This window comes from Hyperoodon ampullatus (genome assembly GCF_949752795.1).
Source record: "Hyperoodon ampullatus genome assembly, chromosome: X".
NCBI classification, from domain to species: domain Eukaryota; kingdom Metazoa; phylum Chordata; class Mammalia; order Artiodactyla; family Ziphiidae; genus Hyperoodon; species Hyperoodon ampullatus.
Window position 1 is genome coordinate 28,017,666 of NC_136913.1, and position 14,983 is coordinate 28,032,648.

A 14,983-nucleotide genomic window follows, 5' to 3' on the forward strand; every position below is an offset into this window, starting at 1 on the left:
GAGGCTCACAGGGTGGCGCCCCTCTTGTCAGGCAGAGATGGTCAGAGCAACGCCCTGCCTTCCCCACTAGGGACTCGGGGATGTGAGGGCTTTGTTTGGAGGCCGGAGGACTCGGGACCACAGAGGGAGGGGTCACGGGCTCTAATAGACGGCACGGAGAGAACCGCGAGGGAGGATCAAGGGGCGGCTGACCTCTGAACCCCGGGGTCCCGTAGAGCCCCGCCCCTCGCGTCAGCCATTGGAACCCCACGCAAGGCAGCCATTAACGGAAGTGGCTCGCACACTTCTGCTCCGGGGGCGAGGAGCCGGAAGGTTGTTCACAGCGTTTGTTCGGCCAAGGGCGGATTCCCAGGACTGATCTGCAGTCAAGGTGAGGACCTGAATGCGGACCCAAGGGACCCTTCCCCCCTCCCGTAACAAAGGTGACCCCCACAAATCCCGCCTCTGTGATCAAACGTGGAAGGTTCCCGAAAAGCTGTTAGGCTGAGTTCTGCCTGGAAATTCTCAAGGGGGAAAGCCTTAACCTAAGAGAGAATTTCCCGATTCTGTACATGAAGGAAACCTAGGCCCTAAGTGAAGTCAAGGCGGGGTGGGGGTGGGGGCGGGGCCTGAGTGCTAATGAGGGAGTGGAGATGGCAGCAGAGCCGCACCCATGCACTCAGTTCCCGGAGGCTCCAGGCCCGGGGCGGTCATAGGTAGCAGGCCCGGACTTCCCCCCCCACCCCCAGGAGCTCAAGGAGGTGAAGCTTGTGGGCACAGTTCGGTAAAGGGAGGGGTCCCAGGCTCTGACAGATTCCAAGATGGGGGCTCTGTATGTGGGACCTAGGGACCGCCGGCTCCAGAACACTGGAGTGCCACAGACCCCCCGCCCCTGCTGTCAGCTGTCGGAGACCCTGAGTAGTCGTGGCCGGATGTGAGTCATCCTGACTTCGGCTTCAGAGGTTCCAGGAAGTGAGAACTTTGATCTGAGGGCCATGCCTACGGCCGGGCAAGAGAAAATTCCCAGTGCTGGCCTGGAGTCAAGCTGAAGGCTTTGAGTGGGGAGTGAGGGGTACCACTCGGCCCGTAACAAACTGCACTAAGTCTCGCTGCTGCTGTAGGCCCTGGGAAGCCCCAACAGAGCCCTCAAACCGAGTTCTGCCTGAGATGTCTCGGGGATGGGAGGGCCTCGGTCTAGGGGGTAGCTCCGTCTTGCAGAGGGAGGATACCTAGGTCCTAACTGAGGTGAAGGTGAGGGCCCTAAATACTAATGAGGGGGCCTCTCCCCATTTAGGGGTGGCATCACAAAGCAGCGCCCCTACACTTGTGGGAGGCTCCAGCCAGGGGTAGTCATATATGTAGGACCCTGACTTTCCCCTCTAGGGACTCGGGGAGTTGAGGGCTTTGCTCTGAGGCTGGACTGCCCAGGTTACTGGTGGGAGGAGTCCTAAATCCTACGCAGAGTTCAGGTCAGAGACCTGAGTGAGGACTGAGGTGAACACCGACTCTAAAATGTAGGGTCTCATAAATTCTGCCCGCGTTCTGAGTAGAAACCCAGAGTATCTGTCAAGCTGAAGCCCTCTTCTCACTTGTCTGGAGAGTTCAGAGATGTGAGGGTGTTGGACGAATTGAACAGCCTCGAGTCTGCAGAGGGAAGAGACCCAGGGCTTTCTAGGAGTCAGGGTGAGGACCCTGAAAGAACAGTGATGATACCACTCACCCACAAACAGAGGAGACTAACAGAGAGTGCCCCCCTCCTTGCTTGCAGCGCTGGGGAGCCCAGGTATGGAAGTCAGGTGTATGTGAGCCCTCCTTTTTTTCTGATGGTATCAGATTGGTGAGAGCCTTTGAGAAGAGGTACATCAGGTCAGACGCAGGTATCCCAGGCCCTACCTGGAGCCAAGGCAAGGACCCTGAATGAGGACTGAGGACCCCAAGGAGCCCAGGACAGAGTCCCATAGAGCTGTCAGCTGTGGGTGCCCCCCTGCAGGGGCGCTGGGCTGAGGTGCCCCTTCACTTCTTCTTAAGGTATCCCAGGAAGATGAGGACCTGGGTCTGAGGTATAAATTTAGAGCAGTGCAGAGGAGGGGGCCCAGGCCCTGCGCAAAGTTGATATGATGGTCCTGAATATGAACTGAGGGGACCCCAATGCTCCAGAGTAGAGGGGGCTCCACAAGGACTAGATAATTGCCCACTGCTGCTCTCGGCCCCAGTAAGCACCAGGCAGGGCTGGCAGGCTGCAGCCTGAGGCTCACTTTAATTATTTCCACAGGGTTCTTAGAGGACTGGGTGATGAGAACAGGAGTCCTGTGTGTTCGCAGAGCAGTGCCCACACGGAAACCTGCAGAGTGGCCCTCTTAAAGGCAGGGGGGTACCTCCCTGCTGTAGGCGCTCACACCCTCTCATCCTCTCTCCTCTCTGCCAGATCACCCGCTGTCCTACTTGCACTCCTGCCTGTCGTCCCTGACCACAGTCACCATGCCTCGGGGTCAGAACAGTAAGCTCCGCACCCGTAGGAGACACCGCCAGGCCCAAAGTGGGACCCAGGGTCTGACGGGTGCTCAGGCCACTGCAGCCGAGGAGGAAGCCGCCTCGTCGTCTCCTCCTCCTCCTCTTGGAGTTACTACTCCGAGAAAGCCGGCTGCTAAGTCACGTAGCACTCTCAAGAGTCGTCAGAGGGCCCTAGCCACCACCACTAAGCCTGCAGGTGTTTCTCCCACAAGATCATCCGAAGGAGCCAAAGGCCAAATGGAGCAAAAGCACAGTTCCTCTCAGGCCCCCGTCTCCGCCGTGCGGTCTCGAAAAGGCCCTCTAAGGCAGACAGTGAGTTTGTTGGTGCAGTTCCTGATGCACATGTATAAAAAGAAAAGGCCTGTTACAAAAGCACATATGCTGAAGTTTATCAATAAGAAGTGCCAAAAGCAATTCCCTGAGATCCTCAGAAGAGCTTGTTTCAGCATGGAGGTGGTATTTGGTGTTGACTTAAAGGAGGTCGACCGTACCAAGCATTCTTATACCTTTGTCAGCAAAATGGCTCTCCCTGACAATGGGACCATGGGTTGTGGCAGGGGATTACCCAAGACCGGTCTCCTGATGTGTCTCCTGGGTGTGATCCTCATGAAGGGCAACTGTGCCACAGAGGAGAATATCTGGGAATTCCTGAATAAGGTGAGTGTCTATGCTGGGAAGAGGCACTTCTTATTTGGGGAGCCCAAGAAGCTCATCACCCAAGGTTTGGTGAAGCTGAAGTATTTGGAATACCGGCAAGTGGCCAACAGTGATCCAGCACGCTACGAGTTCCTGTGGGGCCCGAGAGCCCACGCCGAAACCAGCAAGATGAAAGTGCTGGAGTTCCTGGCCAAGATCGATCACACCGTCCCCAGGGCCTTCCAGTCTTGCTTTGAAGAGGCTTTGAGAGATGAGGAAGAGAGAGCGTGAGCCAGTGGATCTTCCAGGGTTCTGTCCAGCTCCTGCCACCCAGAATCTGAGGCAGATTCTGCACTTTGCGGCTGAAGAGAGCGTTCAGTGTTCCAAGTAGTGTAGGGCTGGGTGTGACGGAGGGAACAGTGTATAATACCTTTGTGTCCCTGTTCTGTATGGGGAATTTGGAAATACGTCTGTGTTTTTGTTTTTTGCTGTCTTTCAAAGGTTAACTCCTAAATGAAATCTTAAAACCTTAATGTTTTTAAGGTTTTAAGAATAAGGTTTAAGAATAAGAGTTTTGCTGTTTTGTAAAACAGATTGGGAAAACTTCCATCTTATTTAGTAATTTGGTGGAAGATAACATGGCATTGCAATATGCAATTCCTTGAAAATGTGAAGAAGTTAAATATAGTACAGTATAGTATAGTATACTGTAGTATAGTATAGAAAAAGTAAGATGGTCAATATTTGGTTTCCTAATTCCTTTTACTCTGTTTTATAAAATTATATAAATAACAGTATGTGCTTGGCTCATTCAAAAATGTAGAATTAAATCATAATAAATTAGACCTCATGTTCACAGGCTCATTTATTCCCCAAACATGAATTGAGCATCTGCTCTTAGAAGGCTCCTTGCTAGGACTGTGAGAGCTGAGAAGAAAGAAGACCTAGCTACTGACCATAAAATTATAGAGTCGAGAAGCAGCTATCATATAAAGAAAACGGTGATGTATACTCTAAGACCAAAAGGACAAATGAAAAGACAGGATAAGAAAGGAGAGGGGTGGTTTCACATGATAACAGTCAAATGTAAATTCCCTGATGCAAGGCAGTGGTGGGCCTTGGGAAAATGTAAGTCCTGCAGTGGGAGGTAATTATAAGTCAGGTGCGTGGTGGGCTAGATGAGACTGATAATTTTGAGCAGGGGCCAGATCCTCAGCTGGTGGGCTGTATAGTTGAAGGACAAAGCCTGGAATGGGAAACTGCCCTTAGCAGTTACAGGCACACTTCATTTTGTTGCGCTTTGCTTTATTGTATTTCACAGATACTGCTTTTTCTTTTCCTTTTTAACAAAGTGAAGGTTTGTGTCCAGCAAGTCTTTCAGCGCCATTCTCCCAACAACGTATTCTCACTTCATGTCTCTGTGTCACATTTTGGTAATTCTCACAATATTTCACACCTTCCACCAGCAAAAAGATGGACTCGCTGAAAGCTCAGATGATGGTTAGCATTTTTTTAGCAGAAAGGTATTTTTTAATTAAGGTATGTACATTGTTCTTAGACATAATGCTATTGCACGCTTAATAGACAGCAGTATAGTGTAAACATAAATTCTATAAGAGCACTGGGAAACCAAAATATTCTTGTGACTCACTTTATTGTGCTATTCACTTTATTTTGGGGGTCTGGAACCAAACCTGCAGTATCTTCAAGGTCTCCCTATACTCTGGGGTTGTGGGTAAATCAGAGAGAAATCACCTGAGGCAGGAATAGAATGTGTCCTGTGCTCTTGTCCCAGTGCAGGTGAACACTATGCAAATTAGATGTTTTATTCACGTTGTCATGTCTCCAGGGAGTTTCTGAGAAATAAGGGTGGTACTCCCCTGAGGTGGGATGCCCAGAAGCCACTGGACTGGCACTCTTTGCCCTAGTTGGGGGAGCCAGAGCCCACTCCACTAACAAAAATCATTCAAATTAAGTTATCTTGATTGTAATTTGGCAAACTCTAGGCAAGGAATAGATATTCGTGGGTGGTTAAATGAATGAAAGTGGGAGTGGTTCCCAAAGAAGGGCAACTGAGAGGGAGGTAAGTTTTTGGTCCGTGAAACATTTTAGAGCTTCGTGTTGCATCTACTGAGGAAGTCTACCTCATGTTGACCTTGAATGACATACTCTAACAGGGAAGTAACTAGTTTTCCTTGCTGAGCAGGATTTTGCCGGATAGGGGTTTCTTTGCCCTAGAGCCCTGCTTATTCTCTGGCATCTCCTGGATTGAAAGTTACATCTCAGTGTAGTGGGTTGAAACTCCAGGGGACAAATTAATCATAGTAAGAACTGGCATCCTTGAAAGTCTCAGTACCGGCCAGGCAATGGGCCAGGCACTTCACAGGCATTCTATAAATTCTATCAGTCCCCAAGACAGAGCTTCTCAAACCCATTTCACAGATGAAAAGACCGAGGCTCACAGAGTTTGGTAATGTGTTCAATTTCACACAGCTGTTAAGTGACAGTGTTGGAACTCGACTCCTGGCCTAACTAAGTCTGACGCCCACACTTTTCCATTCCTCCCAGCCCGAGGCCAACTTTGTGTTCCGTAATTCACCTTACTTCTCACTCACTACAAAATATATCTCAGGTGATAAAAAGGAGGACTCTGTGCCCAAAACACTGGATGGGAATACGTAAGCACAGCAATAAGCGTATCAAAATAGTTGAAAAGGGTGAAGAAAGCAGAGGAAGATATTTAGTGACAGTATGATCATCTACGTATCCAAAGTCAGATAACCTCAAAAGATCGGGCTCAGCAAATCATGCTGGACAGCCCTTTGCATTTGGAAGTTAAATCTATTCAAAGAGAAGTTACATAAAGGGCTAAGTCTTGCTGGTAAAGAGAAGGGCAAAACCGATGTATTTTTTTTCCTTGACAGCCCATCCATCCTGCCTTGTGTTACAACTTCCCTACTTCACATCACCCCTGGGACTGAGACCCAGTCTCTGAAGGGTTTGCAACAGGGAACTGGTCAAGAGTTTGCAGGGATGGGCCCTTTAATCAAGAAACAGGAGCCACGATGAAGGGCCCCTTACGGGTGGCCTGGGGAGAGCAACATGCCAGGCAAAGTTGTCAGCCTGAGCATGCTCTCACTTACTCTTCAGGGTTCTCAGGGCCTTGTGAGTCCTACCTAGGAGGATGAGCTCAGGTCAGTAGAGGGAGGAGCCCCAGTCTCTGCCACATGTGACGGTGAGGACACTGAATGAGGAATGAAGGAAGCACACCTGCCAGCCCCGAACAGTGTGTCCCATGGACTCCCGACCCTGCTGTCAGCCCTCGGAGTCCCCAGACAGCCTTGGCAAGATGTGGCTGAACCTGATTTCCACGTAAGAGGTTGAGAAAGTGAAGACTTTGGCCTGAGGTTGGCCAGCTCAGGTCAGTAGAGATAGGATTTCCAAGGTGTGCCAGGAGGAAGGTGAGCACCCTGAAGAGTTCAGGGCCCACCAAACCCATATCAGCGGAGACCTCACAGAATCCTCCCTGTTGCCGTGACAGATCCTGGTGTAAATGTCAGGGAGAGATGGCCTCATATCCTTCTCAGGGATAACAGAAAAGTGCGGAACTTGGTTTGAGGGGGAGGTCCCAGGGCAGCAGAGGGGGGAACCTTAGGCCTTCGCGTGAGTGAGATTTAGGGCACTGAGTTAGAACCCTGAGTGGGATCACCATCATATGGTCTCAGCCTGCCTGACACAGTTGTCACTCATGGTATGGCAGGTGTGGCCAAGTAAGGCCACCCTCACCTCCTCCTAGTGGATCTCAGGGAAATAAGAGCCTTTCTCTGAAGAGATGTGCTCAGGTCGAGAAAGAGGGGAGCCTCAGGCCCTGCCAGGAGTCAGATCAAGGAAATTGAGTGAGGACTGAGAGGCCCACCCACTCTTGGATAGAGGGGAAAACTGGCCCTGCGCCTGCACTCAAGACTTGAATCCCCAGGGAAGGGTGTGAGCCTGAGCAACCACCACCCCCATCAGTTTTTTCTTTAGTTCACTTTATTATTTTTTTAAGCAGTTTTAGGTTCACAGCAAACCGGAGCAGAAGGTACAGACTTCCCATGTACCCTCCTCCCTGACACAGCGCACACACACACCGCCCCCCGCTACCAACACCCCCCATCAGAGTGGGCCGCTCGCTGCGATCTGTGAAGCTGCATTGACACATCATTAGCACACAAAGTCCAGAGTTACCTTAGGCTCCATTCTTGGTGTTGTACACTTTGTGGGTTCCGACGAATGTGTGATGACTTGTACCTACCATTATAGTGTCATACAGAGCAATTTCACTCCCCTGAAAATTCTCTGTGCTGTATTCATCCCTCCCTGCCCCCAACCCCTGGCAACCACTGGTCTTTTTACTTTTTCTATAGTTTTGCCTTTTTCCAGGATGTCATGTAGTTGGAATCACGCAGCATGTCGCCTTTTAAGATTAGTTTCTTTCACTTAGTCATACACATCTAAGGTTCCTCCATGTCTTTTCATGGTTTGATAACTCAGTTATTTCTAGCACTGAACAGTAATCCATTATTTATCCATTTACCTGCTGAAGGACACCTTTGTTGCTTTTAAGTTTTGGCAATTATGAGTAAGGCTGCTATAAACATCGGTGTGCAGGTGTTTGTGTGGATGTAAGTTTCCAACTCATTTTGGTAAATACCAAGGAGCATGATTACTAGATTGTATGGTAAGAGTATGTTTAGTTGGTGTTTTAAAAAAGCAACTTATTGAGGTAGGATGGACACACGAAAACCGTACATATTTAATGAATACAAATTGATGAGTTCGGAGATAAGTATTCACTTGTGAAACTATCAGTCACCACAGTTTATGCCATAAACATATCTATGACCTCCAAATGTTTTCTCCCACCCTTTTTATTTTGTGTGTGTGGTAGGAACACTGACCGTGAGATTTAACCTGTTAGAAAGTGTACAATATAGTTTTCTTAACTGTAAGCTCTATGCTGTATAGTAGATCCCTAGGACTTACCTTGCATAACTGAAACTTTGTAATTTTTGATTAAAACCTTCTCATTTTTCCCATCTCCATAGCCCCTGGCAACCACCACTCTACTCTCTGCTTCTCTGACTTTGACTATTTTAGATTCCTCATATAAATGACATCATGTAGTATTTGTCCTTCTGTGTCTGGCTTATTTCACTGGAACATAAAGTTCTCTAGATTTATTCACGCTGTCATAGCTGGAGAAGTTAGCTTCTTTTTAAAGCTGAATGATATTCCATTGTATGTATACTTTACACTTCCTTTATCCGTTCATCCATCGGTGGACATTTAGGTTGCTTCCATAGCTTGGCTATTATGAATCATGCTGCAGTGAACATGGGAATGCAGATATCTCTTCAAGGTCCTGATTTCAATTCCTTTGGATAGTAGAGGGATTGCCGACAATATCATATGTTATTTTTGATTTTCTTGAGGAGCCTCCATACTGTTTCCCATAGTGGCTGGACCAATTTACATTCCCACCAACAGTATAGAATACGTTTAGTTTACTAAGAAGCTTGCAAACTGGCTTCCAAAGTGGCTATACCATTTGCATCACCACCAACAATGAAAGCGTTCTTATTGAATCACATCCTCACCAGCGTTTGGTGCTGTCAGTCCTTTGGATTTTGGCATGTAGTGGTATCTGGTTGTAATTTTAAGTTGCAGTTCCCTAATGGTATATGATGGTGCGCATCTTTTCGTATGCTTGTTTGCCATCTGTACATCTTCCTCAGTGAGGTATCTGTTCATATCTTTTGTCCATTTTTTTAATCGGGTTGTTAGTTTCCTTCTTATTGAATTTTAAGAGTTCTTTGTATATTTTGGATAAAAGCCTTCATCAGATCTGTCTTTTGCAAATATTTCCTGTGAGACTGTAGCTCATCTTCTTGTTCTCTTGATGGTGTATTTTTGCAGATTAGAAGTTTAAGGGAATGAAATCTCGCTTGTCAATTATTTCTTTCATGGATCCACATCCCATTTTATATGAGTTCTGGAAGGAGGTGAGATCCTCGGTCTGAAGGTCCAGCCCCCAGTCAGCAAAAGGAAGAGTCCATGACCCTGTGCGGTATCCAAGTGAGGACTCCAAATGACCACTTAGGATCTGACAAGCTCAGGACAGAGAGGTACCCACGGAGCTTTAACTACTGGGTTCCCCCTGATAAGAGTGGTGGGCTGAGGTGCCCCTGTCACTTCCTTCTTGTGGGTCCTGGAGAGCTTCGGGGTGTCAACTTTAGAGTCACAGAGAGGGGAGTTTCCAGGCCTTGCCAAGAGCTGTCATGATAATCCTGTAGCTAAACATAGAGGACTCCCTACACTGAAAAACACAAGTGGCCCCACTATCAACCATGCTGTCACCCTAGTCAGTAAAACACAGGGCAGGCAGGCTGCAGCCTAAGGCTCACCGTTTCTCCACTGGGTTCTCGGGGACAGGTTGACCAGGAGAACAAGAGCCCTGCAGAGTCCTAGGGCAGTGCCCTCAAGGGAACCTGCAGAGATGGACTTGGTTAAAGCTTATGTGGAATCTCCCTGCTGAAGGTCCTCACACCATCTCATTCTCCCTCCTCTTCCCTCCTCCAAGTGTGGGCATCACCCACACTCCTGCCTGCTGTTCCTGATCACACTCATCATTCCCTAGGGTCACAAGAGTAAACTCAGTGCTCGTGAGAAATGCCAGCATGCCCGGGGTGAGACCCAGGATCTCCAGGGTGCTCAAACCACTCAGCAGGAAGGAGTCCCCCTTCTCTTCCTCTCCTGTTTTGGGGATGTTTCCTTGGACTCCCCTGTGGCTGGCATTCCTAGGAGCCTCAGAGATCCACCATCATTACTTCTCAGCTGTTTCATGCACAATGTCTGAAAAAGATGTCAAGAGCCAAGATGAGAAAGTGCACGTCGCTCTAAAGCCTCAACCTCCACTGAGAGCTTCCAGAAAGACCTTCTAACCAGGAAGGCAGGGATGTTGATGCAATTCCTACTGCAGAAATATAAAAGAGCCCATTATGAAGGCAGACATGCTGAAGGTTGTCAACAAAATGTACAGGGAACAATTCCCCGAGATCCTAAGGAGAGCCACTGAGCACACGGAACTGGTCTGTGGCCTTGACTTGAAGGAAGTCAAGCCGAGTGGTCACTCCTATGCCCTTGTCAGCAAGCTAGACCTCACCAACGATGGGAGTCTGAGCAGTGGCTGGGGGTTTCCGAAGGATGGGCTCCTGATGCCTCTCCTGGGTGTGTGATCTTCTTGAATGGCGACCGCGCCTCTGAGGAGGAGATCTGGGGATTCCTGAATATTAGGGACGTCTATGGTGGAAGGAGGCATTCAATCTTTGGGGAGCCCAGGAAGCTTATCACAGAATATTTGGTGCAGGAAAAGTGCCTGGTGTATCATCAGATGCGCGACAGCGATCAAGAGCCCAAGCTGAAACCAGCAAGATGAAAGCCCTGGAGTGTCTGGCCAAGGTCACTGATAGGGTCCCCACTGCCCTCCCATCCTGGTATGAAGAGGCTTTGAGAGATGAGGGAGAGAGAGCCCGAGCCAGGGCTGCAGCCAGGGCTGCAGCCAGGGCTGGCACTACTGCCACGGCCAGTGCACATTCCAGGGCCACATCCAGTCGCTCCTGTCACCCCTAGTGAGGTAGAGGCCGATTCTTCACTGTGTGGTTGGAAAAGCCTGTTAACCAGTGTTCCTGATATGCATAAATTCCTGTTGACTTATTTTTTTGGTAATTTTCAAGTGATTTTCTTTTCAAAAGAAAGTTTATTTAGATTCAGAACATAAGCTTATGAATGACGTGGGTCACACACTTATTGCTCTTTATCAGATTTAGAAGTAAGAATTTTGTTTTTTGAAATACAAATTGAAAATTTTTAAATCATCTATGTGATCCAGAACAAGACTGCGTGGAATTGGAATAGGGATATCCTTGGTAATGTGAAAGAAGTCCACAGTAGAATAGGATAAGAAGATAGAGAAAAAAAATTAAAGCTGTTCACTTATGGGTTTGGTGTACTCCATCCAGTCTTTCTTTTCCAAACTTTAAAAGATATACACCTTTTAAATTTAGGAAAAGATATATACCTTTTGCATTTAGGATGTGCTTAAATTATTCAAGAAAATATGAGTTTATGGGACTGTAAATTGATGCAGCCACTATGGAAAACAGTATAGAGGTTCATCAAAAAAATTGAAAATAGAACTACCATGTGATCCAGCAATTCCACTCCCGGAAATTTATCCGAAGGAAAAGAAAACAACAACTTTTTTGAAAAGGTATCTGCACTCCCCCCATATTCATTTATTTACCATAACCAAGACATGAAAACAACGTAAGTGTTCATTAATGGATGAATGGATAGAGAAAATGTGATACACACTCACACACACAGTCACACTCTCACCCTCCCTCGTATATTATTCAGCCATTAAAAAACTAACTAAATAAAAGGAAATCCTGCCATTTGCAATAACACAGAGGGACAGACAAAGACAAATACTATATGATCTCACTTATATGTGGAAATTAAAAAAAAAAAAAACCACCCAGGGATACAGAGAACAGATTGGTGGTCGCCACAGGTGTCGGGTGGAGGATGGATGAAATGGGTGTAAATGGCCAAACGGTACAAACCATTTACAAAATAAAGAAGTCCTGGGGATGTAATGTACAGCATGGTGACTATAGTTAATAATACTGTATTGTAGATTTGAAAGTTGTTAAGAGAGTAGATCTTTTTTAATTGAGGTATAGTTGATGTACAATATTTTATAAGTTTCATGTACGCAACAGAGTGCTTCACAATTTTTAAAGGTTATATTCCACTTACAGTTATTATAAAATATTGGCTGTATACCCTTTGTTGTGCAATATATCCTTGTAGCTTCTTGATTTTATACATAGTATTTTGTACCTCTTAATCCCCTATCCTTCCCCTGCCCCTCCCCCTTCCCTCTTCCCACTGGTAACCACTAGTTTGTTTTCTATATCTGTGAGTCTGTCATATTTCCCTAGTTTGCTTTATTTTTGCAATTCTCCATATAAGTGGTATCATACAGTGTTTTTCTTCCTCTATCTCACTTGTTTCACTTAGCATAATACCCTCCAGCTCCATCCATGTTGTTGCAAAATGGCAAAAGTTCATACTTTTTTTATGGCTGACTAGTATTCCATTGTTTGTGTGTGTGTGCGCGCGTGTGTGTGTGTATAAAGAAGATGTGGTATATACATCTTGGCAATTGTCAGTAATGTTGCTATGAACATTGGTGTGCATGCATCTTTTCGAATGAGTGTTTTTTTCCTTTTTTAACAGTAATTTAGAGTTTATTCTAGCTATAATGCAGGTTATTCTGACTTTAAGGTAGCATACATGGCATACCTCTGAGTCCGTTCCTGGGAAATTCTTTTGTACTTCTCTCTCTCTGTTTTATAGATCCATGCAGTGTATGACACTAGGGGGGGTCATCTGGGTTTGGATCATATAGCAGTGAACAAATGGATGAGAGAACTTTCGAAACAATGAAAGGAGGAGGCCACTGTGATCTTAGAATATTGAGACAAATGGTGCCATTAGTGTTAATGTTTGAATGATAAATTCTTGTTGCAAATGCAACCTTAGGTAGTTTGAAGGGGTAGTCTGTAGGAAAATGAGTTGTCAAAAGGAATCCACCACCTTGATATGGGTTTTCATTAGCTTCCATAATTGTGGCTTGCCAATGAAACGTATTATCCCCAGCTGGACCTGCAGAACGGTGCGCTGGAGGGTCAGGGGCCAAATCACTAAGTTCCTTATTAATCCCTTTCAGCACCATAGTCTGTGCTTTTCCTCTGGCCCCTCACGGTCTTGGTGTGTGCTCAATGATCCGGCCAAAACTCTTGATTATCCGGGCGGCTGGGAAGGACTGTCTCTTCATCCTATCCTGGCTCTGCCAGACACAGGCACCTTCTTACTAAACAGAGAGGTGGGACTGGGAGGGTGGGGTCAGAGGCATGTAGACGAAGCTGGGGGGAAGGGTAGATGAGCGGTGGAAACCCTTAGACTCAGAGAACCATGGAGAGCCTGAAGGAGACCATCCAACTTAGTGAGGGGGTGGGGTGGTTGTTTTTTGTTTGCTCGTTTGTTTCTTTTGGATACATACCCAGGAGTGGAATTGCTGGGTCATATGGTAGCTCTATTTTTAGTTGCTTGAGGAACCTCCATACTGTTTTCCACAGTGGCTACACCTATTTACATTCCCACCAACAGTGTACAGATCTCCACGTGCTCGCCAGCGTTTGTTATTTCTGTTCTTTTTCATGATGGCCATTCTGATAGGTGTGAGGTAATACCTCATTGTAGTTTTAGTTTGCATTTATCTGATGATTAATGATGTTGACCATCTTTTCATTTGCCTGTTGGCCATCTGTATGTCTTCTTTGGAAAAATGTCTATGTAGGTCTTCTGCCCATTTTTTTGATTGGGTTATTTGGAGGTTTTTTAACTGTTATGAGAGCTGTTTATATATTTTGGATGTTAACCCCTAACTGGTCATATCATTTGCAAATATTTTCTCCCATTCAGCAGGTTGTCTTTTCATTTTGTCAATGGTTTCCTTTGCTGTGCAAAAGCTTTTAACTTTAATTATATTCCATTTGTTTATTTTTGCTTTTATTTCCTTTGCCTTAGGAGACAGATCCAAAAAAATATTGTTATGATTTATGTCAAAGAATGTTCCACCCATGTTATCTTCTAGGAGTATTATGGTTTCCACTCGTATATTTAGGTCTTTAATTGATTTTGAGTATATTTTTGTATGTAGTGTTAGAGAATGTTCTCATCTCATTCTTTGACGTGTAGCTGGACAGCTACACGTCAAAGAATGAGACTAGAGCATAAAAAGAATTTGGCGATACAACAAAAGTAAATATGCATTTACATTTGAGCCAGTAACTCCAATTTTTCAGAAATTAACCCCGAAGACACATCCACAACAATGTGAAAATACTGCGATGTCCGTGAATATATTAATTGAAAAAAAAAAGGTATATTCACAGAGTGGAGTACTATACTATGTAGCTTTCAAAAAGAATGAGCATGATCTTTGTAAACTAATATGGGGTGCTTCCAGGATAGATATGGATAGAGATATATAAAAGAATGTGTGAGCTTTGGGCTAATGTCAATGATACCAAGCCCAGTGCCTTCCCATCCTGGTATGAAGAGGCTTGGAGAGATGAGGAAGAGAGAGACTGAGCCAGAGCTGTAGCCAGGGCTCATACTGCTACGCCGGCCGGTGGGTGTTCCAGGGCGTGTCCCAAAGCTCGTCCCGTCCCTAGTGAAGTCTGAGCAGGTACTTCACATTGTATTTAAAGAAAGCAGTCAGTCTTCCAACCAGTGGAGGGCCAAGGTGTGGCTCATGGGAACACAACATATAATATATGTGTGTTCCTGGACAATATGCACAAATCGGAGATTTTTCTTTTTTCTATTTTTAAATGTTGTTCCTTTCAATTAAAGATGTGTTTAGCTTCAGAGTCTAAGTTTATTAATGACATGACTCACACATTTAGTGCAGCTTATCAGGTTGAAGAATAAGAATTTTGGTATTATGTAACACGAACTGGAAATCCTTGAATCATTTCTTGTCATTCGGAACATTGGAATATGGATTTTTTGTGAAAAAGGAAATTATTCCACAGTAAAGTCTGTGTGATCATGAGATACAGAAAAAAAAAATCTGAAGAGGTATTCACTTCTTGGTTTGTTTTAGGTCTTTCTTTGTAAAATTGAAGTATATATACCTGGATTCGCTTAGCTTATTTAAGAATGTGGGAATACTGTG

At 45.9% G+C, this 14,983-nt stretch overlaps 1 protein-coding gene and 2 pseudogenes across 3 annotated transcripts; 2 read left to right on the forward strand and 1 right to left on the reverse strand.

Moving 5' to 3' along the window:
- Window positions 1-2,457: 2,457 nt before the first annotated feature.
- Window positions 2,458-3,417, forward strand: LOC307068922 (melanoma-associated antigen B3-like; the record flags this gene model as incomplete). The annotated part of the gene is made up of 1 exon (XM_079727033.1): window positions 2,458-3,417. The coding sequence occupies one exon, from the start codon at window positions 2,458-2,460 to the stop codon at window positions 3,415-3,417; it is 960 nt and encodes a 319-aa protein (XP_079583159.1).
- Window positions 3,418-4,599: 1,182 nt separating this feature from the next.
- Window positions 4,600-10,797, forward strand: LOC307069609 (melanoma-associated antigen B1-like; annotated as a pseudogene). The gene is made up of 3 exons: window positions 4,600-4,626; window positions 5,695-5,804; window positions 10,148-10,797. The product of its transcript is annotated as a melanoma-associated antigen B1-like (transcript).
- A 1,709-nt stretch (window positions 10,798-12,506) lies between these two features.
- Window positions 12,507-12,973, reverse strand: LOC307069610 (ubiquitin-conjugating enzyme E2 D3-like; annotated as a pseudogene). The gene has a single exon. The product of its transcript is annotated as a ubiquitin-conjugating enzyme E2 D3-like (transcript).
- Between the last annotated feature and the right edge of the window lie 2,010 nt (window positions 12,974-14,983).